The following is a 27,801-nucleotide window of genomic DNA, read 5'->3' on the forward strand; positions in this document are numbered from 1 at the left end:
AAGGCAGCTGCTTAACGACTGAGCCACCCAGGTGCCCCTGGATGACATCCTCCTAAGGCTCGCTGTGAACGACCTCCAGCATGCGGGGCCGCAGCGTGGGATCATGGAGAAGGCTCAGGGTTTGAAATAAGGACTCTAGTTGCCCTCAACGCCTCTGTTCCTTCCTGCTGTGCAAGGTACTGTACATTTCTGAGCCTTAGTCTCCTCATCTGTGAAAAAAGCATCTAATTGGGATTCCCGGCCCTGCTTTCAATTCTGGCCTCTGCTTCTAACTTGCTGTGTGGCTTTGGGCAAGCCCTGTCCCTGGGCCTAGCCTCAGTTTTCCGCTTCTGTAAAATGGGGCTGCTCACAAAAACTCAGAGTACTGAGGCTCCAACAAGCCAAAACTTGTAAGAAGCCTTTGTAAACCTCAGGGCCCTACGTGGATGGTCGAAAAATCTATTTCAACAAGCTCTGCAGAGATGTGTGGGAGGGGGCCCATGGCTGCTCTCACCATTCTCCTGCCTCCCAGGCCTCCAGAAGTCTAGAGATCAAAGGTGACAGAGGCCAGTTGGCATGGAGGCCGGGCTCGGCAGGGCCTGCTTCCTGGCCCCCTGCCCACCTCCCACCCACTCCCACTCCCATGATTCCACGATGTGTGTGTGCCTTGGGCAGGAAGCTCTGTTTAAGCGCTCGGGGTGAGCTCCCCACCCCCCACTTCCAACACACAGGGCCTCTCTCCGGCGCCGCTGCTCCCTCCAAAGACTCAAAGCCAAGATCAGTTTGAATCATCTGCAACTTTATTCCAGAGCAGAAATAAGTCATTTCCTAACAATAAATATAAAAAAAAATAATAATAAATTAAGGTTCGAAAAAATACCCAACAAAAACAAAATCAATAACACTGACATAGTGAATGTTGTCTAAAGGGGAGGGAGACCGGATGGACCGGCCCCCAGCCTGGGAATGTCTGACACAAGCCACCGTCTGCCCCCCAGCCCTGGCTGGGCCCCCTGCCACACACACATAGTCCCCACAAAGTACAAAATATATATTTAAAAAAAACCTCAACACAACCAAGCATCCTGCGAGGGCCCCAGGGAAGCAAGATTCGGCCCGTTGGGGCTGAGGACAGGGCCTGGGGGGCTGAGGAAGGCACCAGAGGGACCGGAGGACCACTTTGGGTCTTGCCCAGCTGAGTTTGCTGGCTGTCCTCTTCTCATCTGTGGGTGGCGCTGGAGGTACCCTGTTCACGTGGCCACAGGCTAACCTCTCCATCTCCCGAGGCGGCGCAGGGGAGGTCAGTTTGGAAATGTCCTGTGTCTGTCCAAATGCCTTGGCGGGGCTCCCGCCCCAGGGCATGCTGGGAACATGGCGGCACCTGCTAAGTGCTTGGCAGTCTGTCCTTCGTAGACGAAGAGGCCCCCAGCTCGGGGTCCCTGAGCATCTCCCCAGTATAGGCCAAGGTGTTGTCCAAGACCTCCCCCCCCAGCAGAGGCCTCAGGGTGGCATCAGTAAGGAATAACTAGAAATAAATAAGGTCCCTGGTGGCCCGGTGCAGAGCTAGCAGGGAGACAACTCAGCTTCTTCAAGTATTCTTGGCCAAGGGGGTTTGAGGCCTGCCGGGGCTCAGATGGGGATCCCCACTGTGTTCACCTGGTCCTTGAGTCCCAGCAAGCTGTAGGCGATGCGTTTCTGGTGGCCAGGCAGCCGCACCCCAATCCTCTTGATGTCCCTGTAGGGGAGGGAGAGAGGGAGTTAGGGGCTGGGGCTGGGGGGAGGTGAGAAGAGGGAGTTGGGGGGGGGGCCAGCAGAGGCTCGATGGGAGGATCCACATCCTGAAGGCTTGCTAACATCAACCAAGTTAGGAAAGTGATAGAAGCACCCACTCTGTGAGAAGCTTCTCCCCTCCCCGGTGCAATCTACACCATCATCTGTGAAGCAGGTGCTCTTTTCACCGCCATTTTGCAGAGTTGAACATTTGAGGCTCAGAGAGCCTCCTCCCAGGAGCAGCGTGGACGCCATCACTGGGGGGTGGGGAGCGGGGGCAGGGACCCTCTAGCTGTTGCTCACAGCTCCCCCCACCAAGGCCTCTTCCCAGCCACCGCTTTATTCCACCCCTCCTCCCTCCGAGTGCCCAATGCTGACAACTGAGGAAGAACGCAGGAAACACTGCAGGGGGACCTCAAGGGTTAAACTTCCACGTGCAGAGGGCTAAGGGGAGGGGCTTGCGGTCACCAATCAGGTGACTAGGTCACCCCAAGGCAGGTGTTCTCCCTTTAGCATCCTCAATTTCCTCACCTGTAAAATGGGATGAGTGCCTAACTGGAGGGTGGGAGATCCCCCGGAAACGGGTGGCAGAGGGGGAAGGCGGCAGCCAGATGGGGACATGTGCCCAGGAGCCCGCGGCCCTCTCCTGCCCGCTTCAATCCCCTTGTAAAACCACTTATGCTCCCAGGAGCCCTGGAGCAGGACGTTTATTGCTCACTCTGGGACTTTTCTCTTCCACCACCCTAACCCATCAGCCCAAACCCATGAAAACACCCAGGTTTTTATGGGCCGTCTCCTGGCTGTAAATGAAACTAATTATACGGTGTGAGCTCCTGTTTGCAATTCCGGAGACATGACTTTCCCACAGTCTCTGGGAGCCCTCAGAGAAGCACTGGGCAGGGAAGGGCAGACCAGGGTGCGTGGGGAGGATGGCTCAGGGACCTCCAGGAGGAGCTGGTTGCTCCCGCCGCAGCAGGAAGGCCAGAAGTCAGACACCAGGGAGAACTTCCCAACCCACCACTGTGGGCCATTCTAACCGAGACAGCTGGGGCTGTTGAAAAAGCAGCGCTGTTTCCCCCACACCTATAGGTCTCCAAGTGTGGCTTCCCAGGGAAGCACTGGGACCCCCTGGGGAAGGAGGCACTTCCTGAAAAGGCAGGATCCCAGGCCTAAGTCCAGACTCACTGACCTTGAAGTTCTGATGGGGCGGGGGGGGGGGGCGGCAGGGAGTCTGCATCTTATCAGGTCCCAAAGACCCTGATATATGATTTAAGAACCAGTGGGTTAAGTGAGGGCTAGGAGGGTAACAGGAGACACCTAGTCCCCTGGGCTCCAGGATAGGCCTGGTACACAGTAGGTCCTCAAGAAGTATCTGCTGAATGAATGAGTGAACATGGAGCCACTACCCAGGCCGCCTTGGGCCCCTCTCCCAGACTGGTATAGTTAATCTGACAGGGTGGGAGTGAGGCTGCTCCTGAGACTCGTCTAGGAAGCAAAAACCCTGGGCCGGGAGGCAAGAGACCAAATTCTAGTGCTGGACTTCATCAAAGCCTTGGGCGGGTCCTGTCCTGTCTCTGAGCCTCAGTTTCTGTATATGTAAAATGGGAAGCTTTGCTTAGATGCTCCTGAGCTACCTACCCCAGCTCCACTCTTTTTCACACAAAAGAGACCCTGACACCTTCCCTGTCTCATCTGCTAACCACAGAGGCACATAAGATGAGAGTCACAGACCGTCCCAAGACCGTTCCTGCCCCAGCCTCAGTTTCCCTCTTGTCACTCTCATCAACTCTCATCACAGGGGTAGGGAGACACACGACCGAGGCTACCTTTTTCCTGAGCACTCTCAATGCCGGCCCTGGCCCTGGGAAATCCAAAGGCCACACCTCCCCAGCAAGCACCTACTGTGCACTGGCCCTGGGCACAAGGAGTGAGAGAGGGCTCCTGGAGCCTCACGCGTCAGTGATTCATTCCCTTGGCAAACAGTGCACCAGCACCCAAAGCCTATGCTGAGGGCACGCGGAGACCATAAACCCCATCGGCCTGGGCCCCCCTCCTGGAAAGCTGTGTTGTGTCGCCCCAGACACTGGACAGGGCCTCTTGCTGGACTGGGCATTTTCTGGGGCTACAATATCTACCACTTCCTTAGTTCCTCAAAAGACATTTAGAACCACTAGTCTGGCTAGAAACTCAAGCAACTCCAAAATAACCTGGTGAATGCTCAACCCGAGAAAAGGTGGCAAGCAGCCAGCCCCTTGGAGGGGATGGGAGCGGGGGATGGAGGGGACACTGAAGCCTAAACCTTGACCCAACCCCATCCAGGAAAGTGCTGCGTCCTGAGACCAGCTCCCTGCCTCCCACTGGGACTCACGGCATGTGTAGACACAGCCTTCGGGGTAAAAAAGTGCTCTAAGATCCCCATTCATTTCATTTATTTGAGGTAAAGAAGGAGGCAGTGGGGGTGAGTCACGCAGGCCCCAGCTCGGAGCACCAGCAAGCTGGTGGGAGGCGGAGGGAGCGTGGAATGACTTCCTGCCTTTATTCGGGCCTTTCAAAACACAGCGCACATGCACTCACACACACAGCCTCCATCCACCCAAGACAGCCCCGTCCCTGCTCGTGGGAAAGGAATCGGCCAAGGAGCACCCCGGGCTATTTCGGGAAGCTTCTAAGAACATGTGTTTCCTGTAAGCCCTTCTCCTTGCCCTCTGCTCCGCTCACCCACAAGAGTAGCTATGCTGTCCCCGGTGGGAGCCCCTAGAGGGGCCAAGGGGCTGTTCTAGGTTCCCAGACAAAAGGAGGGGGTGCAGGAACCCTGGCCTCTGCCCACAGGCTGCGGGCTGAGAGCAAGGAGGTCAAGGTGGGGAGAAGAGGAGAGTGACGAGGGTTAAGCCCCTACTGTGTACCAAGCACGTCACCTGCTCTCACCCATGCAAACTGCACAGCAGGGAAACAGGGACCAAGGCTCAAAGATGGAACCGAATCTGACCAAGGTCTCCTGCTAGGAAGTGGCAGATGTGGGACTTGAAGCCAAGTGTGACTGCAGAGCCCGAGCCTGGGACCCACCCCCTCTCTCCGGGCCTCCCTCTGGCCCGCTCTGGCTCTGTCTGACTCCCCGTCCCCTGGGATGGGCCACCGCCTGGTCTAAGAAGCTTTGACCAGCCATCAGCAGCCCAGCTCAGCGGTCTTCAGAGGCCCTGGAGAATGTTCTTGCTCGGGCTCAGATCCCAGAACTTCTGTGACCCAGAACTGTGTGAGGCCCGGGTGGACCCCTCCATGTGATTCCCAAAACCTCCCAGCCCCAGGGCCCATTCCGGCCCTGACCTTGGACCCTAAACAAACTGGGCTCTTGGGACTTAACACTATTTTTAGAGGCACAAAAGGCTAAGAGGATCATGTCTTCTCCCTCCAGGGATGAGAAGAGGTATCCTTGCCAAGGCCATGCTGGGAAGGGTCCCTGATGTTGGAGGGGAGAGCAGAGCTCCCACAGGGCAGCCTGACCACCATGCGGGGAGACGTCCCCAGGAGGGGATGGCCTATGGCACTCTCTCCTAGGCAACAGCCAGGAAGTCCAAGGGCTCTGCCCATTTCTCTTCGGCACCCTGGAGAGGCACCCTGCCTCTAACTGGCTGTGTGATCTTAGGCAGGCTACCTACCCCCTCAGCCTCAGTTTCTCCACTAATGACCTCCGTGGTCCCTGAGTTCTGGGCCCTCACTGACCAGGGCTGGAACTCTACTGGGCCCCTAGTGGCCACGGGACCCTGGGCAAGTCATTGCACTTCTCTGCCCCCCGGTTTCCCACCTGTCCGTGGAGAGATGGACAAGCCCCACCTGCCGAGTTATCCTGAGGCCTGATTCAAAGTGCTCAGGCACGCAGTCAGTCCACAAGAAACACTGCTCTGATTAGGACAATGACTATTATTTTCCCATTCTGGAAAAAAGCTGCAGGAAGAGAGGGAAGCCAGGCCTGAGTGCCCAGAATTCCTGGCTGCCGGCCTGGCTCTGCCCTTCCTGGGAAGCCTCTCTGCCCCCAAAAGGAGACAGAAAGAGGAAGAGGGGCGTGGTGGGCAGGTGGGAGAAGGTGGGGCCGGACTCACTCGTTGCTCATCTGCACCACCTTTTCGATGGCGGTGTAGCCAGCCGCAAGGAAGTGCTCTGTGTACTGCTGCATCTTGATGGACTCGAGCCACTCGGACACTGTGCGGAAGGGCACCCCCTCGGAGCCGCTGGTGCTGGGCAGCCGGATGGACACCCTGCAATGGGAGTCACCCACCTGCCGGTGAGCGGCTACAACAGCCGGCCCGCCCCGGGGCCCCCAGCCTGCCGCTCCCCAACCTGGGCAATTCACCCCACCCCACCGCCCCATGCCTCAGTTTCCTTATCTGGGCAACCGAGAAGCCCAGTTGGGTAGGGTTCAGGGAGACAGGCTGGCATGTCAGGAGCACTCCTGCTGCCACCCCACCCCACCCCCTCCCACTGGCAACACCACCACCAATAACCACAAAATAACAAAATGTTAAGATTCGGGTTCCTGGAGGCACAGCCCCAGCCTGGCCACCTGCCAGCACATAAAATACTTAATCACCCTGTCTCAGGTTCCTCATCAACAAAAGGCGGATAATTATAGGACCCATCTCATCGGTCGTTTGAATGAGTTAAAACATGTCAGGCGCTGAGCACAGGGCCCGGCGCATTTCCCATGTATGTCAACTGCTTCTCCTAGTCTCATCTGAGCCCCCGTCCAGGGTAAGCAAAGCCCACACGGAAGTCCCGAGCCCCCTGCCCACCGGCCCCGGCTGGCCGCCACCCCTCAGCGGCTCAGGAGTAGAACTGGGGGCCGCTGTGCATGGGGGCTAAGGAACTCACCGGGGGTCAAAGTCAGCCAGGGTCTTGAGGGAGTCGGGGGCTCGGATGAGCTTGTCCAGGATGCTGACGATGTCGGCGAACTTGGGGCGGCGGGCACGCTCCTGCTGCCAGCACTGCATCATGAGCTGGTAGATGGCGGAGGGGCAGTCCATGGGCGTGGGCAGCCGGAAGCCGTCGTTGATGGCTTTCATCACCTGGGAAGGCCGGATGGTCAGCGGTGCCCGCGCGGCCGCCACACCCCTGCAGGCTCCCTGCGGAGGCCCGCGCGTGCAGGTGGGCACAGGAGGGAAGGGGAGCCCCAGACACAGAGGGGATGAGCCTTCTTTCTCGAGTCCGACACGCAAGTGTCAGAGGCACCAAGGGCAGACGCTAAGGGGGCGGTCTCCCGAGCTCCACGGAGGAAGGGGCTCCTGACCCTGCTCCCTCCGGGGCAGCCCAGGCAGCAGCCAGGCTGTGTGCCCTGCAGCCAGCCTCCCTCCAGTCTCGGGACGTCTACACCAGCCACTCAGCTAGAGCCCACCTCCCACTCTGTGTCGTGTCCCCACTCCCTCGCTGCACTCAGTTTCCAGGCCGCGTGAGGCACCAGGCGAGCACGCTCACACGCACACAAATGCATCTACCGCACGCACACACGCGCACACACAGGTCCGTGCGCACAGGAACGCACACCCCCTCCCCACTACCCGTTTCCGTGTCCTGCCACCGAATGGAAGCAGGGGCTGGCTCTGGAGCCCAGCACAAGGCCTGGCCCATAGTAGACCCTCGATAAACATTTACTGAACGTACCAGATGAAGATGAGCCCCCAAAACTCTCCTCTGCCCGGCTGCCGGGGCGCAGAAAGGAGTAAAGGGCTCCAGTTCAGGGCAGGGCGCGGGGGCCTACCTCATGGTTCGACAGCTCCCAGTAGGGCCGCTCGCCGTACGTCATCACCTCCCACATGACGATGCCATAGCTCCACACGTCGCTGGCGGAGGTGAACTTGCGGTAGGAAATGGCCTCCGGGGCTGTCCAGCGGATCGGAATCTTGCCGCCCTGCAGGGGACCCAGGCCCGGTCACTACCGTCCCTCTGGCCAGCCCTAGGACTCTCGCAGCCAGGCCGGATAGAGCCAGGGCCCCTGGCCCATGCTCCCTGGAGGCGTTCTTGCCTGCGGGGGCCCACGCCCAGGTGCACAGGTGAGGGGACCTGGGGCAGCGTGGAGGCCGCTTCACCCCCGGGGGGCCGACAACTGCCCTAGCGCTTACACTGGTGGTGTAGGTGGCCTCGGGGTCGTCTTCCAGCACGCGGGACAGGCCGAAGTCGGACACCTTGCAGACCAGGTTGCTGTTGACAAGGATGTTGCGGGCGGCCAGGTCGCGGTGGACATAGTTCATGTTGGCCAGGTACTTCATGCCGGCCGCGATGCCCCGCAGCATGCCCACCAGCTGCAGCACGCTGAACTCACCATCCTTCTCCTGCGGAGCACAGGCCCTCAGCCAGCAGCCCCCGAGCACAGCGGGGCACCCCGAGCAGCCCCCAGCATCCACCAGCCCTGGGTTCCCATCTACCCCGACCTGCAGCCTCACCCGAAGGAACTTGTCCAGGGCCCCGTTCTCCATGTATTCAGTGATGATCATCATGGGCTTGTCTGCAGAGGGCGGCACAGGTGTGAGGGGGTGGCCAGAGGAGTAACGGGGGGCGTGAGTGGGGGTGGCGGTGGGCACAGCTATGCACAGAGCCCCCCCCGTTTGGTGGCCCTAGCAGCCCCTCTTCACCCCCACTGGGGGTGGTCAGGTCCTGGGTCGAGGTCCCATCCCCACCCTGGTACCAGCGCTCACATTTGGAGACAACTCCCTCCAGGCGGATAATGTTGTGGTGGCTGAACTGGCCCATGATGCTGGCCTCGCTGAGGAAGTCCACCCGCTGCTTCTCCGTGTAGCCGGCTTTCAGCGTCTTGATGGCCACGGGCACCTCCTTCTTCCCTGATGCCTTCAGCGTCCCCTTGTACACCTCCCCAAACTCTCCTGCGGGAAGACGAGGCAGGAGGAGCACCCGGTCAGCCCGGCCACTGGCCATCGGGTGCCCCCGACCGGTCCCAGGCCCCCCTGCAGGGCGCCACGCTCACCTGCTCCAATCACCTTCTGCCGCGTGACACAGGAGGGGTGGATCTCGGTGGTGAACTTGAGCACCGCCTGGTTGGGGTCCTCGTACGTGTGGGGGTCCACGTATGTCTTTAGGGGCTTCAGTTGTTCTGGAAGGGAGGAGGAGAGCAGGGTCCCAGTTTGGGGAGGGGTCACCCAAGAGGAGGAGGAGGCGGCCACATGATGATCACTGAGCTTCCAGCTCAGCCCCTCTGAGGCGCCCAAGGACGCCCCAGGCCCCCTCCCCGCAGAGCCCTGGGAGTGCCCTAGCTGCCCCATCTCCACCACAGAGCTAGGGGGCTCTGGGGTGGCTGGCAGGGGCGTTGCTGAGCATGGAAGGGCGCTGCATCTCACCTGACTTGGAGAAGTAAACGTCCTCTGAGGACTGGCGAGTCCGCAGGCTCTTCCTCCTAAGAGAAACCCATGGGGAGCCAAACACACAGGGGAGGTCAGCGACCTGCTCTGGCCATGAGCCTCCTGCCACCCGCCCCCCCACCTCAGCCGCCCCATCCTAAGCGGGGGCTTGGTGTGCTGGGAGAGGCGGGGAGGAAATGAGCAAGCAGGGCTCCCTCCCTGGGATCTACACCCCATAATGGCCCCTTAAGTGGCCATAATGAAGGCTTTCCTCATTAGAGCTCCCAGAGCTTCCTGTCTGCGCGTCCAGAGGAAGTGTGGACACACCGTTACTAACGAGAGCAAAGATAATAACCGCCACGTCCTGAGCCCCCGCGGTGTGCCAGGCACTGTGCTGGGCACTTGACAGCTCACTGCATCTTCACGGGCCCCCGCGAGGCAGGGATTAGATTACCATCAGCCCCATTTTCCAGACAGGAAACCGAGGTTCCCGCCCCTCTGCATCCCACCTCAGCCCCTGGGGAGCCGGGGCATGGGCTCCGACGAACCTGCGATGGATGAAGAAGCCGATTCCTGCCAGCACCAGAAGCAAGACAACGCCAACGGCCACACCGCCTATCACCGCCATGTTGCCAGATCCTTCCGTGGCTGTCAGGGGAGACCAGCTGATGACAAGGGAGCCCCCCTGCACCCTAAAACATGGCAATGCCCCCCTTTTTCTTTAAGATTTTATTTATTTATTTGACAGACAGAAACACAGAGAGAGAGGGAACACAAGCAGGGGGAGTGGGAGAGGGAGAAGCAGGCTTCCCGCCGAGCAGAGAGCCCGATGCAGGGCTCGATCCCAGGACCCTGGGACCATGACCTGAGCCGAAGGCAGACGCCCAACAACTGAGCCACCCAGGCACCCAGCAATGCCCCTTTTGCACCCAAGGGCCACTTTAGGGACATGTGCTGGATGCCTTTACTTGTGATGGTTCCTGAGAATAATTATTCCCATTTCATAGATGGCAAATGACAGGTCTTCCCTAGGGAATACGGTAGGAACCGCCAGGTATGTGGGACTTTTTCCATGACACAGGATTGGAACTGCATCTGCCAATGCTGGACCCCATGTCCCTCCTTCTCACAACACTGCCCTGAATGCATGTCCCTGGGACCCCTCCCCAGACTTGGGGTCGATCCCCACCAGGCTCTCCTAGGCCCTGGCTGACCAGGAGGGGGGCATTTCTAAGTTCTTTGATCCATTTCCTCCTCCCAGACGTCCCAACTGTTCCAGGGCCCCGGCCCAGCCCATGCCCTGCTGCCCAACTCACACAACGTCTGGAACTCATGCATCTTGCTACCAGCACCCTGGCCCTCCTGCGTCAGCGCCTGCACCTGGACCAGGTAGATGGTATCCGGAGCCAGGTCATCCAGGGTCACCGAGAAGCCCTCAGTGCGGCGCACGTTATAGCTGTTGGAGTCCCCCTGTGGGTGCGGGCAGGGCGGGGGCATCAGCTCAACCCACCAGGGACCACCCCCAGCCCAGTTTAGCAAGGCAGCACACATTAGCAAACTCGATGCTCTTTTTTTCTTTTTTAAGATTTTACTTTTTTTTTTTTTTTTAAAGAATTTATTTATTTATTTGACAGAGAGAGAGAGAGCGAGAGCAGGAACACAAGCAGGGGAGTGGGAGAGGGAGAAGCAGGCTTCCCGCCGAGCAGGGAGCCTGATGTGGGACTCGATCCCAGGACCCTGGGATCATGACCTGAGCCGAAGGCAGACGCTTAACGACTGAGCCACCCAGGCGCCCACTTTTTTTTTTTTTAAAGATTTTATTTATTTATTTGAGAGAGTGTGAGCACAAGCACGGGAAGGGGCAGAGGGAGAAATAGACTCCCAGCTGAGCGTGGAGCCCAGTGCAACATGGGGCTGGATCCCATGATCACGAGACCATGACCTGAGCCAAAACCAAGAGTCGGACACTCAACGGACTGAGCCACCCGGGCGCCCCTTGACGCTCTTAACACTGCAGGAAACTGAGGCTTGGAGAAATGAAGTGAGTCACTCAAGGTTCCAGCCAGCAAATGCATGACCCAAGACTTGAACCCAGGTCTGTCTGATCACCAAGACCTGGCTCTTTCCCCCACCCTATCTCTTCTGGGGATTCCAGAACACTGTGTCTTCCCTCCCACAACTCTCTGCTGTGCTGGCCTGGGAGAGGTGACTCTCAGGAAGACCCCAGACTCAGTGTCCTCATCTGCAGAATATGGTAAGCATCTATAGGACCAGGCCGTCCTCTGCTTACAGCCCAGCCAGGGTCAGCCCTGACCCCTTGAGTTACCTTCTTGTGATAGGTGACCTCATACTTCCACACACGGCTCTGCTGTGGTGGGGGGATGCTCCAGGAGACACTCAGCGAGGTGGTGCTGCGGCCCTCCAGCTTCACCTTGGGGGGCTCTGGGCAGGACAGTGAGGGGGGAAGTGTGAGGAGCCATGTGGGGGCAGCCGGGGGAGGGGGCTGAGTGCCCCCAGACCCAGTCCCATCCACAGCCCAGGCTCTTCAGATCCCAAGCTGGGATTCTTCTGGCTCTGGCACACACAGAGCCGCAGGCCCTGGACCCCACGGGCTGGCACATCTGGGGGCCCTCTGAGTAGTTGTGAGTGCATAAATAATAAAAGTCAAACAACAGCTAACTTTTGGTATATCCCGTCTGTGGACAGGCACTGTTCTAAGAGCCCTATATATAATAATTTACTGAATCCTCTTGAGAGCCCTATTACGACTCCCATTTTATAGGTGAGGAAATTGAGAGGGGTCACAGAGCTCGGACGTAACCCCACAGCCTGTGATCTTTAACCACTGGATGCTGCCTCCCTCTGGACACAGCCAAGCCCTGGGTGGCCGTCCTGCCGACGCGCGGCCCGCACCTGTCTGGTTGATGCTGACGCTGGCGGTGCGGAAGCTGCGGCTGGCCACCAGGCCCGAGACACCGTTGCGGGCCTCCACGGCAAAGGTGTAGTTCATGTGCGGCTCGAGGTCACTGACGGTCACACTGGTGCGGGTCAGCGCGTGCGGCGGCTCGGAGTAGCGCACGCTGGCCTCGCAGGGCCCGCACTCACCCGACTCGGGCCAGCACTGCTCACAGGTGACACTATAGATGACGTCGTCCCGGCCCCCGCTGTCCTGGGGGGGCGTCCAGCGCAGCTCCACTTTGGCGCCCATGCCCACGGCCGTGAGGTAGTGCGGGGCGGAGGGCGGGCCTGCACAGAGGGCAGAGGCCAGAGTTCAGACCCCGGTAGCCTGGACGCCACGTCCCCCCCCCGGCCACCCTCCCTGACCCACAGCAAGACTCACGAGTGCAGGGCATCGACAGCAGGTCCTGAGGGGCCCGGAAGTAGCCTTCCTCACACTCACAGAAGGTGGCCCCCTCGGGGGCCAGCACCGTGTGCAGGGGGCACTCCAAACAGGGGCTCTCAGATGCCTCGGACTTGAAGAATCCAGGCGAGCAGGCTGGCGGACACAGGGATAGACATCAGTTCAACCAGGTCCCACCTGAAGCGACTTTTCTAGTGGGACCTCGTCGTGGGACCCCAGCAGGTTGCTAAACCGCTCTGGGCCTGGTTTCTTGTTGGTAAAGCATCTTGTGAAGACCAAGTGCACGGCAAGCACGCAGCTCACGTGGGGCACCCAGGAAGGGCCTCTCCCGTGTGCTCCAAACCTCTGCACCACCCCCCCTCCGCAACCAGCTCTCGCAACCAGGGCCACAGCTGAGCCTGGCGTTCAAGGCTCACATCTCACCCGAGGATCCCATCTCACACCTGGCTCGGCACGGACGGAGCATGCTGCCCGCCTGCCTCCTCCCCTTTAATCTGTGCAGACCAGCCCGATGGGTCCCCACCTCCCTTAGAGCTGCCCAGGGCAGTAAATGCATCTTCGCCGCTGGCCTCTGTTGACCCGCTGTCACCACCGCCTTATCCCAGCGGCCAGGCACACCCGTTCAGGATGCCACCCCTGCGGGTGTCCCTGCCTAGACCAGGACCCGCTTGCCTTCCTGTTCCGGGGCTGGCCCACCAGGAAGCAGGAAAGGCCAGGCCCCCAGCACCTTCTGTGGAGCTACTTCCAGGACCGAGTCATTTCCGCCCCTTACAAGGGCAGCCAGGAAGCAGCATTTCCTCCCCCGGTGGAAGGTCCTGTCCTGGCCCTGCCGGCTAGGGGCTCAGGCACCTGACTCCAAAGGCTTCTTCCTCCCACCACCCTATCCTGCCCCTGCCCCTGCCCCAAGCCCCTTCCTGGCTTCACAAGCAGGAAGCTGCCCAGACACAGGGCCCACGGTGCAGGGCTTGGGCAGCTGCCGAAGTGGCCAGAGTGGGGGGTGGGATCACCCAAGGGACCTCTTCTGCAACCCACCATTAGTGTACCCACCTCCATCTTATTCACCTCAGGACATCACTCTGCGGCATGGCTCAGGGAGTGGGCCTGCGTGACTATGTCTGCCATAAAGGAGTAGGGGAGAGCTAAGGAGGTCTGAGGAGTCATAGAGGGGATATTTCAGCTGGGGCTTAGAGGCTGAGTAGGAGTTCGGCAGGGCAGAAATGTTGGAAGGAAGAGGTAGGGGTGAGAAAGAACAAGACTCATACAGAAAGTATGAGTGGCTTTCTGGGCATAAATGGGGGGGGGGGGGGGGGAGCAGGAAGCAAGAAGGCCGAGGGGTTTCCAGGGACCACACTGAGTGAGGCCTTTAATGCCAGGCCAAGGAGCCAGGATTTTATCCAGGGGCAATGTGAGCCATTAGGATTAAAGGTTTGATGCAGAGCAAAATGGCACAGTCAGATCCACACTGTCGAGAACATTCTCAAAGTCTCCCTCCTTGTCCAGTTCCCTTTGTGAGCAGAGGTGGGGAGCAGGACTGGGAGTCAGGGGACAGGCCTCAAAGGACACCTCGGCAGCCCCTCTCGCCCACCGTCAGTGAGCAGCTTGTCCCGCCACGTGCCGCCACCACGTCAGAACCGCAGCAGAGGCCCTGAGGGCGCTTGTCCAGGACACAGGGGGCTGCTCTGTGCAGTGACACAGTGACCGCTGATTAAGCACCTCCTGTGTGCAGCTCCTGGACCACACACTTCACATTCATTCAGTCCTCACAACAAGCTTGTCTAACTTGGGCACTGTATCATTCATTCCACTTTTGAGGGGACAAACCTGAGGCCCAGAGAGGCAAGACCACTTGTCCTAGGTCAACAAGCTCCTAAGACACAAAACCAAAGCCTAAACCCAGGACACCTGACTTTGAGCCCCTCTCCTCCCACATGCATCTCATTTTAGAGCAAAGAGAAACCAACGTTCTGAAACGAGCCTGAAGAGACAGGAGATGAGTCCTGACCTGCTTTAATAGCCAGAAGATCCCAAGACTAATTTCAGAGCAGTGGGGTGGTGGGGCAGGGGTCGACATAGGTCTTTTCAAACGCAGCACATTTATGGCCTATGCGAAGAAAGCGTAAAAGCAATCCCACAGCATTGGTTGAGGAACCATCTCCTATTGTACTTCAGCAATCCACATGTATTTTTTTTTAAGATTTTAATTTTAAGTAATCTCTGTACCCGACGTGGGGCTCAAACTCACAACCCTGAGATCAAGAGTCGCATGCTCCACCGACTGAGCCAGCCAGGTGCCCCTCATGTGTACTCTGCATTCCTCCTTATATATCTGTCACATTACAAAAATAGCTGTCTCCTCCCCAAATCTTCAAGTAAAAATGAGACTCCAGAGAGCCGGGCCATTTTATCTTGGGATTTCAATTCCCCCGAGTGCCCTGATTTGGCCCTGGAGGGGCCTATACCCCGGGTAAGGGCTGGCCCCAGCTGTCCCAGCCCAGTGGAGTCGGGGTGCTTGGGGGACCCCTAGAACCACCTTCCAGCTCAGACCCTCAGGCTGGGGAGGGGACCACAGGCCCCCACGGCTCGGGCTTGGTTCTACCGAAGGCGTTAGCCACCTGCCAACCCCCCCCAACGACGCCCCCGCGCAGCCCCCCACGCAGTCCTATGCCAAGAGGAGGAACGTGGGGTGGGGGAAGAGTCAGGTTCCATTCTTTGGCCCCAGAGCCCGGGGGTGGCCTGACTGCTGCCGGCAGGAAAGAGGGAATTTGGAGAGATTTCCGCTGCGGATATGCCAGATAATACAGGGGAGAAGCAGCGTCAACAGGGCATGTGCCGGCCTGACGAGAATGTGCTGCCCCCTCCTCCCACCGCGCGACAAGGGGCTATCCCCGGGGCCCTGCCAGAGTGGGCCAGTACTCAGGGGCCCCGGGGTTCACGGGGAGGACACCAGCAAGCCCCCGTGTCTTTCTGACCTTGCCTGGCTGGGCTTCCTGGCATTCTGGGCACACATCGGGCGCTCACACACACCCAACCACAGCCACGTGCACGAAATACCCACAGTCCCTTAGCCGGCTGGGGGACTCCTATGCACCCTTCAATACCCTGCTTGAGCTCCTCTCCACAGCCCTCCCAGACTGCCCAATTTCTGGCCCTCTTCTGCCCCACGGGGGCAGCTGTTACTCAATCTTATGTTTACCAAATAGAAATGGAGCACTTCCTACGTGTCTGGCACCATCTGGGATATGATGGTGAGGCAGATAAACACCGTTTCTGCTTCAGGGGAATTCACAGCCTGGCTTGTGTACTCCCTTTGAAATGGCTGCTGCTCCTATTAGAGCCCTCCGTGGGACTGGCAGCAGGCGCTGAGCCTGATCTCTCTGTGGCGCTCGGCTCAGCACAGGGTCTGGCACGCAGTAGGTGTGCAGCTAACGTTTGCTGACTCGGTGGAGGGACGGGTGAGCGAATGAATGAGTGAGTGAATGTGTGAGTCAATGGCTAACCCTAGGACGTGTACATTACACACTCGCCCCAGGAGTGAGTGGTGTCGCTGTGCCCTGGGAGACCCTGCGGGGACGGCGCCCCAGGACGTCCACCTGCCTGGCACAGGAGCCTGGCCTCGGCACACCTGTGGAGAGCTTCTCTGGCCCGGGGTTGACTGGCGGGCCCGGGGCCACACCAAGCAAGGGAACTGGGCCACGGTGGCTGCACCCAGAGCTGCACCCCGGTTTTTCCAGTTCCCGATGCCCGCCTCTCAGGTGGCAGCGTGGAGTGACTTAGGGACATACACCCTCTGGAGTGACGCAAATCGCCCCTGGCGGAGCCCCTCCCCCCCAGGCCCAACCACCTCCCCAACTGGTAGTGGCGAGGTCACAGGGTCAAGAGGTCGCAGTGGCCATTCACCTGGGGCCAGTCACCTCCCCAGCCCTGGAGGCAGAGTGTGGACTTTGTCTTGTGCCCTGACAGGCAGCAAATGGTGACCCAGAAGTCATCGACCCTGCCAATGAGGGGAACTGCTAGCTCCTGACCCTGGGGGCGTCTCATTCCCCAGTGGCCCCCGCGGCCCCATGTGGGGATGTCCCTCTGGCCTGACTGCCCCCTTCACACACACCCTGGAGAAATCTTCAGGCACATTCCTCCCCGGGAGCCTGTGATAAGCACCGCTCCCCAACCCCCGGCCCCGCCGCCCCACTGCCCCACCACCAGCCTCCACCTCCTGCTCTCTCCCCACCACCAGCCTTTTATCTTCTGTTTGCTTTCCCTGCCTCCTTCCTTCCGTTCTGGGGACCCACTTACCTCTGGAGGGGGGGGAGGGGCCACCCCATGGAGCTGCCAGCTGAGGGCGGGGCAGGTAGGGCGCAGAGGTGGGGGACCAGCCATCCATGGCTCCCACCCCAGCAGGCCAGAGGAAAGCACAGAAATGAGGCCAATGAGGCCAGGGAAGTGATGTGCCCAAGCGTCAACAGCTCACAGAGCCCCCGGCCTGGGGATCAGTCATGTCCTGACTGAGCGGGGCTTCTGCCCATTGCTCCTGACACAGCCCGGGGCCCACCTGCCCCGAGACCACCTTGACCAGAACTGTCCCCTGCCCAGGGAGTGCCTCCTCTTCAGCTATGGACCCTGGGCTGGGCCTGGGCCACTCAGGATGCCAGGACTAGGACCCTGCTTCTCGCCCCGCGTGGTGAGGTCATCCAGTCAGCTGCTTACCAGGGCAATCCGGGTTCTCAGGCTTTTGGTAAAAGTCACGGGAGGTAGATCCTGACCACTAGGTCAGCAAGGGTCCAACCCACCCATTTGACAGGCGGGGTGAATGAGACCCAGAGGGGACTTGCCAAGGGCACACAGCTTATGGGGAGGACACACGCCAGGAGCAGCAAGCTGGGGACAGTACACCGCCCTCCTCGTGCTAGACCCCCGCTCTTTTGGTCACTGGTCACTGTGTCTTCTCTGGGCCTCAGATTCTCATCTATAAAATGGAGCTAACGTCCTCAGCCTTTCCGGGTTTGTGAAGACTGAAGGAAACCACATGAAATGCTCAGCCTGGTGCCTGGACTGTGTAGGGTGTCTGTATGAATTGGGGGGGGGGACACAGAGAAATTAGAGAGGAGACATCCCCAGGGGGCTGGGCCCCTTGAAGGCGCCTCCAAAGAGGGAATGCCCCACGGTGCCCACCTCTAGCTCTGGCCTCCCAGCTGCTGGGCTGAGCCTTTGGCCAAAGCCGCCGGCCACCTGCTCACCTGGCTGGCAGTGCCCACGGCCGAGGCGCCAGGCAGGGCCCCAGCAGCTCAGCGGCCGATGCCAGCACAGGAAGCAGAGACAAAGCCGCCCTGGGGGAGAGGATGGGGGAGAGGTCGGTCAGCATGAGCGACTCCACTGTCCCCCAGGCAGGGCCGGGGGCAGGGCGGGGGCCTGGAGTGAAGCTGGCTCATTCCTGACATAGCTCGGAGAGCTCTCTGGGCAGGGTGCCCACCTGTCCGACCGCAGCACCTGGGAGGTGCCTCCCTTCTGTTGTCCATTTAACTCTTTCCTGAGTGCCAAGCTTCCTGGGGAAAGAACCCTGAAAAGCAGCAAGCTCTGAAGATGACCTGGACCAGGTGCTCGGTGACCTCAGGGAATCCACACCCCTCTCTGGGCACGATTTGTCATCAGTAAAAGCCCCAGTGGGAGAATCTGGCTCCACAGGCCCTGGGAGGGTCAGGCGGGGAGGGCTGACCCTGCACCTGCCTCCATTTCTCCCTCTGTGTGCTCAGTAACAGCCCCCGATTATCCACCCTCCCACACCAGGAGCCACCATCCGGGGGCTGCCCGGAGAGCTCGTGCTCCATCCCCTGGCCAGGAGCTGAGTCAGGGATTCCAAAGGAACTGGTCATTTCCCGCCCCATTTCCTGACCCATCCTCCGGCCTGGGCGCCGCTGCATCGCCTGGATTCAAATCCCGCTGTGACCACACATCGCTGTGTGACTCCAGGCAAGTCTCTTCACCTCTCTGAGCCTCAGTCTCCTGTCTATGAAATGCCTCGAAGACAGGTGGGCCCGATTCAGCAAGTGTGCTGATAAAGTGCTCGCCTGGCTCCCGCCAGCCCGTGGAGGGCACCTGTCTACAGGAGCTCCTGTTTTTATCTCCACTGGCCCCACGGTCGGGGGCTGCTGCAAACATCTGCAGGGATATAGAGCAGCCAGGCTGGGGGTTCCCAGCCATACCGAGGGCCCCTAAGAACCACGCTGAGGAATCTCAAGGAGAAAAAATTGGGGCAACAGGTAGCTGGCCGTTGAGAGCGTTCCACCAATAAAGTCAAAGATTTTGCTCTTGGAAACCAGTCCTCCAGATCCGGGGCCTACTCAGCTCTTCACCGACAAAGCCTGCCAGAACCCTGACCCCCCACCTCTAGGGGAAGGAAACCTGCTCCCCGCTTACTGGAGAGAGCCCCCCGCTACCCCCCCCCGGACAACCCCAACATCCACTTATCTCTGCAGGGCCTGAATCACCAGCCTGTGGAAAGTTTTCAGCTGCCCCTCACTCCCCACCCCTGCATTCTTGTGTGAGGATGTCATTTGGGAGGAGCCTGCTCGACCCACTGGGCTGCCTAGGCCCCCCCACCCCGCAGTCATTGTCTGAAACTGGGAGTGTGCACTGGAGGTCACCTAAAGCAGGGGCCGCCTCGGGAAGAGAGACTCGGCATAGGGGAGCTGGAAGGACAATGGGGTGGTAGGAAGGGCTGCAGCAGAAGCTACACCACGGGCCTTCTAGGGAACTTCTCATCCAGGGGTTTACAGACTGTGTTAAGCAAGGTTCTGAGGATTTGTTTGAGGGGGCAAATGGAGCCCATCAGAAAAGGCTTTAGGCTTCTCCAACATTTCAACTTACTTCGTCTGTCACACGATCTATGGCTAAAAAACCAAGGAGAAAGCCTTCTTATTTTAGGCCAGAGATGAAGAGAGATTTACCCAAGATCTCTTGCCCAGTGGGTACATGCAACTGCAGGGACTGAACCCCAATTTCTCAACACCCCGCTTATCTCAGCAAAGAAATTCCCAGAGAGAGCAGATGTGCTGGTCTTCCAACAGTTGGCCTGCATTCCACAAATGCCCTGCCCCACAGCCATTTCTAGAAAAAGTCACCCATTGAAAAAATCCACACTGCTGTAGAGATTTCCGCTGTCACAGGCCCCAGCCGTGCCAAGCCACAGCCTCCTGATGTGAGCTCACTGATGCCCAGGCCCTGTTCCCAGACAGAGTCCCCAAGAATCGCCCCCCCCACCGCCCCCGCCGCCAGCTTCTATTTGTTATCAGTTAGAAGATTCATCAGAACCTGGGTCCGCGGCCCCGGGGAAGGTCAGGTAGGGAGGGCAGATTTTGCACCTGCCTTCCACTCTGACCTCAATGCAGACATTTTTCAAAAGCTCCCCAGGTGATTCATGTACAGCTGGGGGGTGTGAATCCTGGGTCCAGTTCCCTCACCACCATGTACCAAAGAGCAGCCTGAGACCCAGAGAGGTTAAGTGACTTGCCTAAGGTTGTGCAGTGAGCTAACAGAGATGGAACGAGCTCCGGGAACAGGACCACGTGTCCATAGTGCTGGTATATAGCCGATACTGAAGTTATATTTGTGGAATGAATCAAAAATAACAAGCACACTTAAAAGCACCTACGTATTAAGCACTGAGCTAAGCACTCCATGAGCGTGAGGTCATTTGATTATCATAACAAGCCTACAAGATGGGCACCGTGTTCCTCTCCATTTTACAGAGTGGGCAACCAGGCACAGAGAGGTTAAGAAACTGGCCAAATGTCACACAGCTAAATGTAGAGCTGGGATTTGAACCCAGGCATTTTTGTCCTAGAATCCTTGCTCATAACCTCCACAGTATACCGTTTTTTAATTTATTCCTTCTCAGTGAATGAGTGACTCCAACCATAAATAAGGAAACTGAGGGGCGCCTGGGTGGCTCAGTCGTTAAGGGTCTGCCTTCGGCTCAGGTCATGATCCCAGGGTCCTGGGATCGAGCCTCACATCGGGCTCCCTGCTCCGCGGGATGCCTGCTTCTCCCTCTCCTACTCCCCCTGCTTGTGTTCCCTCTCTCGCTGTGTCTCTCTCTGTCAAATACATAAATAAAATCTTTTTAAAAATTAAGAAAAATAAAAATAAGGAAACCAAAATCCAGGAAGGCTCTGCGATTTCCGCTCACAGAACCACCACACGTCAGAGCAGGGGTGACCTTCCCAAGGTCCCAATGGTGCCAAAGCCGACCCTAGAACCCAGGAGCACAGCCTCCCCCCACCCCCAGCACCCCCTTTCCCCGCCAGCGCCGCACCACCACTCACCCTGGCAGGCGTCCTCCACCTTCTCGTAGCCAGCCTGGCACAGGCACTGACCGATGGGCACCAGCCACTCGCCGTCCACTGCACAGTGCATGCGGGGCTCTTCGCCCCCCGGCGGCACCACGGCGTGCTCCACACACGTGCCGGCCACCGTGGCCAGGGAGGGCGCGTCAGAGCCCGCGATGGTCTCGGGGAAGTGGGCCAGGCCCTGCAGCAGCTCGGGGCACTTCTTGTAGTAGACGCGGACGGAGAGCAGCGCCACGCAGGCGCCGATGTCCTGGAAGGCCAGGTAGAAGCCCTTGCGGCTGAGCGGCCCCACGGAGCGCTCCTCCACGTTCAGCTTCACGTGGCGCGCCTCGAAGTCGCTGCTGACCGTGATCTCGTCGGGCGCGATGGTGTCGATCTTGGTGAACTGGCGCTTCTGGAAGTTGGTGCCATAGTCCACGTCCGACTCGGCATAGTAGAGGTTGAAGGTCTCCTTGCAGGAGCTGGCGCCCCCGGGGAAGCTGTTGCAGTCACGCACGGTGAACTTGAGCTCGATGAAGATCCGCTCGGCCTCGCCGCGGTACACCCAGTTGGTGCGGAGCCAGTTGTCCTGGTCACCGGCCACCACGTTGCACACGGAGTACATGTAGATGGGCATGTCGTCCATGATGTTCTGCATCAGGTCCCACTGCGCGGGGGCCGGGCGGGGGGGACAGGTTAGTGTGGGCAGGCGCCCAGGGAGAAACTGAGGCCCAGAGGCAATGCCCAGGTGGCAAGCATCAGGACGGTGCTTTACAGTTTTTAAATCTTGGCTTTGGAACAGATCGGCACATGTTCTTCCCTCCTCAGAACATCAGCTCAGTCTCCTCTGGGAAGACTTGGGCCAAGTGTCCCCCCCCTCTGGCTCCCACAGTCTCCACGTCCCCTTTATCACAGCACTTGGCGCCTATGTGGTGATACCTACATCTGTCCCCTACTGGATTTTGAACTCATTGGGGCAGTGGGTACCCCGAATTCATTTAGGCATCCCCAGGGCCTACATGGAACCGAGTAGGTGCTCAGGAAAGTATTTGTTGAATGAACAACTGAATGAATGAATGAATGAAAGAAAGCAGAGGAACTGGGGATAGAGGCCTGGGCTACACTACATGACATTGGCCAAGGCCTCACTCAACTGCCCTTGGGCCTCAGTTTCAGTTTCCCACTCTGTATGATGAGTGGGTTGGATTAGGTGATCTGTGTTTCCTCCTAGCTGGACATTGCAGGATCCTGGAAATCTGTAGAGCTGTATCTCAGGCCTGCACAGGGCTAAGGTGACCAGGGACAAGCACGTGACTCACACAGACCTGGCCAGCAGTGGAAACTGCCCCAAGTAACCCCCTGGAGATGTACTTCTCCCCGCCTCAGGGCCCCAGGACAAACTCAGCAAGGGCCTATTATACAGAGGGGAATATCAAGACCCAGAGAGCAGTAGTTATCCTCCCCAAGATCATGCAAAGCCGGGAAAAGGACCCATCCCAGTGTCTTGCCCTCCAGTCCTGGTGACAGTCGGGCAGGGAAGGGGGGCAGGTCTTGGGTGGGGATAAGGCAAAACAAACTCAGCCCCTAACAGGAAGGGGAGGTAACAGCTGGGGGAGAAGGGAAGGGGGCCGAGCAGGAAGGAACTGGATCCCATTTCCCAGGGTCTATGGGGACCCTGTCTCTCCCTTACCCCTCACCTTCTAGGCTGGGACTTTGAAGACAGGGAGCCTTTAACCCCTTCCTCCCAAGAGGTAGATGGAGAAAACTAGAGGGGGTTCCTCTGAGCATTGGCCGGCTGGGCATCCAAGGGTCCCCTGCTCTGCTGGGGCCTCCATCTGTCTCCCCAACCCTTTCTGCCTCCCCCTTCCCCACCAACCCGCAGCCCCCCGCCCTGGTCTGGGATGGCAGACTCTGAGCCTGGTGTGGGAAACAGGAGTTTGGTGTGGGAAACAGGAGTTTGGTCCCTGACTGAGCTGTTCGATTTAGGTGGGCCCCATCCTCCCTGGGTTTCAGTTTCCCCATCCCCATGCCCGCGCTTGACCTTGAAGGCTTACCCCTTTGCCATATGGGTGCGTGAGCCAGCCGAGTTCCCCTTTAGCTGCGGCAAAGTCCAACAGCACAACTGGAAGAGACAGGAGGGAGGGCCCGTGAGCTTGGGGGCGTCTCCAGGAGTCAGGCCGTGGTGGGAAAGGTGAGAGTCCCCCAGGAGCCCCAAGAGGCCTTTACGGCTTCCTCAGCTTTCATAGAGAGACCCTACTATATGGGGTTACTATATCCCAAAGACCTGTCCCTCAATGGAGAGGGAAACAGGGACCCAGGGAAGGGAGGGGACCCAGTCAAAGCCATGCGACAGGCTGGGTGAGGACTAGGCCCCCTGTCTCCCAGGCCATAGCTCCAGCCACGCCACTGCCCCCCCCATCAGCCCCCAGCTGGGCAGAGCAGGACAGAGCTCAGCTCAGCAGGAGGGACAGCAGCTGGGCAGAGAGCTGGGGCGGGCAAGGCTGCTAAGTGACACCACGCCCACCACATCTGCTTCCAGAAACAAGGCCCCTCAGCAGCACTTCACATGCATGTGGGCCTCGGGGGCACTCGTGTCTGCTCCTGCCACATCCCCCCCGCCAGCATGAAACACCCCCATCCTGCCCAGGCCACGTAGCACACACAGACGAGGCACACATATGTGCATCATGTCTCGTGGCACTCCGAGAGGGCTGTTAACAGGTGGGAACAACTCCAGCGGAGGAGGGGGGGGACGATGAGAGGGGGGTTTCTGGAAACTGATCTTCCCACCACAAAAGCCACAGAGCAGGCAGGATAAAGCTCTGAACCCGTAGGGCCCCTAGGAGGGGCCCAAAGATATACACAGCTGGCAAGGTCCTGTCCCTAGGAAAGTCGCTCCCACTGCCCTGTCCTTCATACCCTGGCTACTGCCCTATCAGCGGTGCCTGGGGGGAACAGAGCTGGAAAACTTTAGAGGGGACTTCCAGGCCCAGAGGGATCAGGGGCCAGGCTCATGCTGTCCCCAGAGAGGCATCTGGAGCCTGACAGAGGGACACGTTGTCAGTGGCCTCCCCTAGATCTAGCCCTGCCCTTGGGCAGCTCCCATCAGTCCACCCCTGGCTCTTTGCCAGGCTCAGTGGCTATAGCCAAGACCCAAGACCCCGGGGAGCATCCCTCCTCCATTGCCAAGTCAAGTCCAGGTAGCTGCCAATAGGCGCCACCCTCCCTCGAGAGAAAGGACACTGGGGTTGCTCAGGCAGAGAACCTAGACAATGTCGGCCCCCCCCCCCCCCCCCCGGATTCAGAGGGTAAAGCCGTGGGGGTTGGTGAGGACCAAGCACTCACTTCCTTGGACCCTGGAGCATGAGGAGTATGGCCTCAAGAAGCGGCATTCCTCAAGCCGAGGTCTTGGAAGAATAACTCTGGGGGTGGAACCCGGGCAGGCAGGGAGCAGAGATGGGCCGGATTTAGGGGTGGGGATGGAGTGAGGGGACTGAGAGAGGAGTCTTGGAAATCCTCTCCTCGGGGTAGGATGGCCTCCTCCCCTGGGCTGAAGGCCCCTAGGCCTGATGTGAGGCATGGCCACCCGCCGCTGAGCTGGGCCAAATCTCTCTAGGAAGGGCCCCGCAGCCCAGACCGGGAAGAGGAAATCCGATGTGGCACCTGTCCCAAGGCTACAGGGATAGGGGAGGGTGGCTGGAGCGGGTGGGGTAGGGGCGCAGATTTGTTCGGGCATGCCCGGGGCCCAGGCTTGGAAAACTCACTGACCCCACTAGCAAATGGAATGTTCTGGCTACAAAGGAAGGAATCTGGGGGTTCCTGGCTCCAGTGGGGTGGGTAGGAGGACAATGGTGAGTGCCCCCCACAGTTCTGTATATCCCCTCCTCCCCAGACTGGTAGGGAGCTGCAGACTGTGCCCCTGAGGGAGGGGGCTCAGGGCTCCCAGGCCCTGAAGGGTTAACCTGGCCCAGAGGGACCCCATCACCCCTGCTAGAGCACATTCCCCTTCCAGCCCCAGGCCTGGCTCTAGAAGTATCACGGGGCTCCATCTGGGAAGAAAAGAAGCCTTCACACAGGAAGGAGCCTCCCCAGGGGGCTTCCAGCCACAGCCCCCTCCCCGGAAATTCCCTAGAACCGATCACCAGGAACCGGAGCCCAGCCCTGGTGCAGCTCTCTCTCCCTGAGCTCTTCAGGGACAGAGGGCTCCGGTTCCCTGGGAGGGGTGGGGGGGCCAGGGAGCCCCTTGGCTGCCCCTGAAACCTTCACTGAGAGGCCCTGGCTAGGCAGGGCTCATCCGGGAGCCCTCAATCCCTGTCGCCACCCCCAGGAAACCTCCCTCTCTGACTTCGCCTTCGGTTCCATCATGAATGTCATATTGCTTTCTTTACTCAAACACAGCACTACCTGGGGTCACCTCCCTGCTCCCCGCACCCCACTTTAACCGAAACCAGCTAATTCCTAAAGAAAGGGGGGACACAAGGGGCTCTGTGGGAAAAAAGGAAACAGAGGGCAAATGGGGGTCTTATGGAACCCGGCCAAGGACTTTCCAGGGCCCCGGACCACTCTCCAGCCCCCTTCCCATCAGCCACCTCATCAGCACCACTGCATCCGTGCCCAGCTATTTTGCTTCCTAGGAAAATCAGCCACGAAACCACAATGCCAGGGGCCCAGGGCTCCAGCGGCCCTAGAAGCCAGCCGCTCAGATCTGACCCTCTGTGCAGAGGGCCCTGGCTGGCGAGGGCTTAGCTTGGGCCTCCCTCAGTTTCCCCATTTGCAAAAAGAGGACAGATACAGTGGCTCCTGAGAATCCAGATAGGCTCCATCTGGGTCTCCAAATACATTCTGGCTCCTCTACCCCCAGGGAGGAGGCAAGAAAGGAGAAGGGAAGTGAGCAGAAGCCTGGGTTAAGGGTGGAAGGGGCCTGTGTGTCCTTCTCTCTGCCCACACACCCACCCCCATCTACCCCCAGCAGACCCACCACCACCTCCGTGGCATACCTAGTGAGTTGTTCACAGGGACTCTTGGAGCCTAAGCAAAAATGTTCCCCCACCCAGGACTCTCCAATACACACCCTCTTCCTCCTCAATCCCATGGAGGGGGTGGCTAGTGGGCTAGGCTGGGGAAGGCACAATGGGGAACAAGGACCAGGCGGCTCCAGGCTTTCAGGCTGGCGGCCGGGTACCCGCTCAGCAGCTCAGTAGTGTGGGTCCTGTCTAATCCCCTCACCCCCAGGACAGCCTTCCAAAAAAGCCTGTAGTGATTCCAACTGTCTGTCCCCTTTTCTCCAAGCACAGTCCCCCAGGAAGGGGGAGGACCAAAAGCTGGCGGGTGGTGGGCTGAGTATTGGAGATGGTAGAAATCCCTGCCGCCCACTCCTGCAAGTTGGGACCGGGAGCCCTGACCCATACAGGAACTGGGACAGGATGTGCCCCCCACCTCCACCCCCAAGAGCTCCAGCTCTGGCCTCTTTTCCTCCCAACTTGGAAAAGCAAAGCCTCCCACCCCTTTTTGGGAGGCAGAAAAAGAAAGCAAGGCTCAAGGAAACTTCTCACCGGCCCGGGTTTCCTCTGCACTTCCCCCTGCTGGAGGCTGCGGAAGCCTCGCTCTGCCCAGGCCGACAGGGAAAACTTGCTCTCACTGTTGGAAACCGAAGCCGGCCTCGGCTGGACAGGAAGGTCCTCGGCCAAGGGCAGGAGCCCCCATCCGCTCTGCGACCCTAGCCGAGGGGCAACGCCCCCCCTCACACACCTGCCCCGCCCAGGGCAAAGTCTGCGGGCCCCTCACCCGGCGCCACTCCGGGAGCGCTGGGGCGGGGGTGGGTGATTCAGTCCCCCACCCCCGGATGCCCGGACTCCCCGGTGGCCCTGCGGTGACGGCTCCACACCTTTAGAGACCGCGCCCCCACCTGCCGCATTTCCTCGTTCTGAGTCACCCCTTGCTCAGAACGCTTGACTTTGGGACTTCCTGTCCGCACTCGCGGCCCCGAACCTGACCCCCGAGCCTGGGAATGCGGGTTGGGAAGACAGGGAGGCTCTGCGTGGGCAGGTTGGCCCGAAACTCCCCCCATACTCTCCTGCCCGACTGGAGGCAAAGGGAGGCGTGGAGAAAATCTCAGGGGGCAGGGGCTTCCGCAGGGGGCTCCCTGCCGGGTGGAGAGCCCCCTCCCCAAAAATGAGGGGCCTCCACAGGAATGCTTCTCCGCAAAATCGGGGCAAGCGGATTAGTGAAGACAGGTCACCAAGAGGCTAAGTCCGCGGAAAGCCCCTCAGACACCCCGTTCTCCAAGGGACCCCCGCGCCCCCGTCGGGACGTGTTTCTGAAGCCGCCGCCGAGGCTGCGACCGCGTGGCCGGCGCCGCGGCCCCTTCTCGGTGGCCTCCGAGCTCCGCGCGCCCGGCCGCCCCCCTTAGTCCCTGGAGGCCCCGCAACCCCGGGCGGGGGGTCCCCGATTCGTCGCGAAGGCAGCGCGCGCGCCCTCCCGACCCCAGCACGCCGGGGCTGGCGGTGCCAGGTCGGTTTCCAAAGTTGCGCGCGTCGCCCCGCGGTGCTCCGAGAGGCTCGGGGTGCCGGGGTCGGGCCGCTCGGGCTGCGGCGGGCCGGGGCGGCCCCGCGCGCACACTCACCTTCTTTGCCCTGCGCCGCGGCGGCCGCGGCCAGCACGCAGCCCCACAGCAGGGCCAGGCAGGCGCGGGGCTCCAGACGCTCCATGCCGCCTCCTCGCTCCCGGCCGGGTCCTCGGCGCCCGGCTCCCGCACGCCCGCACGCCCGCACGCCCGCACACCCGCCTCGCTGCCCGCTCCCGCCCGCGGCCCGCGCGCAACTTCTCGCCTCCTGCCCCAGTCTTAATGGAAGTTGGGTGAGAACCGGCTCGTGTTCATTCATGCCCCGCGCTGACGTCACCGAAGCCACGCCCTCAGGAATGTCTTTAAAGGGGCAGGGCTGGCACCGGGCTAGAAGGGAGGGGAGTCCCGAGGGGTTTGGGGAGGACTTTGGGGCCCTCTGGACTCCCTGGCGCCCCCCAGGCCCTCCCAAGTTTC

The 27,801-nt window shown here is 59.7% G+C and overlaps 1 protein-coding gene across 1 annotated transcript; it reads right to left on the reverse strand.

The window, feature by feature from the left end:
• Nucleotides 1–757: 757 nt before the first annotated feature.
• EPHA2 (EPH receptor A2) lies at nt 758–27,615 on the reverse strand. Its single transcript, XM_021684054.2, has 17 exons — nt 27,388–27,615; nt 22,820–22,887; nt 20,763–21,432; nt 12,427–12,582; nt 12,000–12,332; nt 11,413–11,528; nt 10,403–10,556; nt 9,635–9,734; nt 9,087–9,142; nt 8,717–8,842; nt 8,430–8,615; nt 8,178–8,239; nt 7,857–8,066; nt 7,496–7,645; nt 6,613–6,806; nt 5,844–5,999; nt 758–1,714 (listed from the first exon to the last, which is right to left on the reverse strand). The coding sequence occupies exons 1-17, from the start codon at nt 27,470–27,472 to the stop codon at nt 1,609–1,611; spliced, it is 2,928 nt and encodes a 975-aa protein (XP_021539729.1). The 5' UTR covers nt 27,473–27,615; the 3' UTR covers nt 758–1,608.
• Between the last annotated feature and the right edge of the window lie 186 nt (nt 27,616–27,801).

Source organism: Neomonachus schauinslandi, chromosome 4, assembly GCF_002201575.2.
Source record: "Neomonachus schauinslandi chromosome 4, ASM220157v2, whole genome shotgun sequence".
NCBI lineage: Eukaryota > Metazoa > Chordata > Mammalia > Carnivora > Phocidae > Neomonachus > Neomonachus schauinslandi.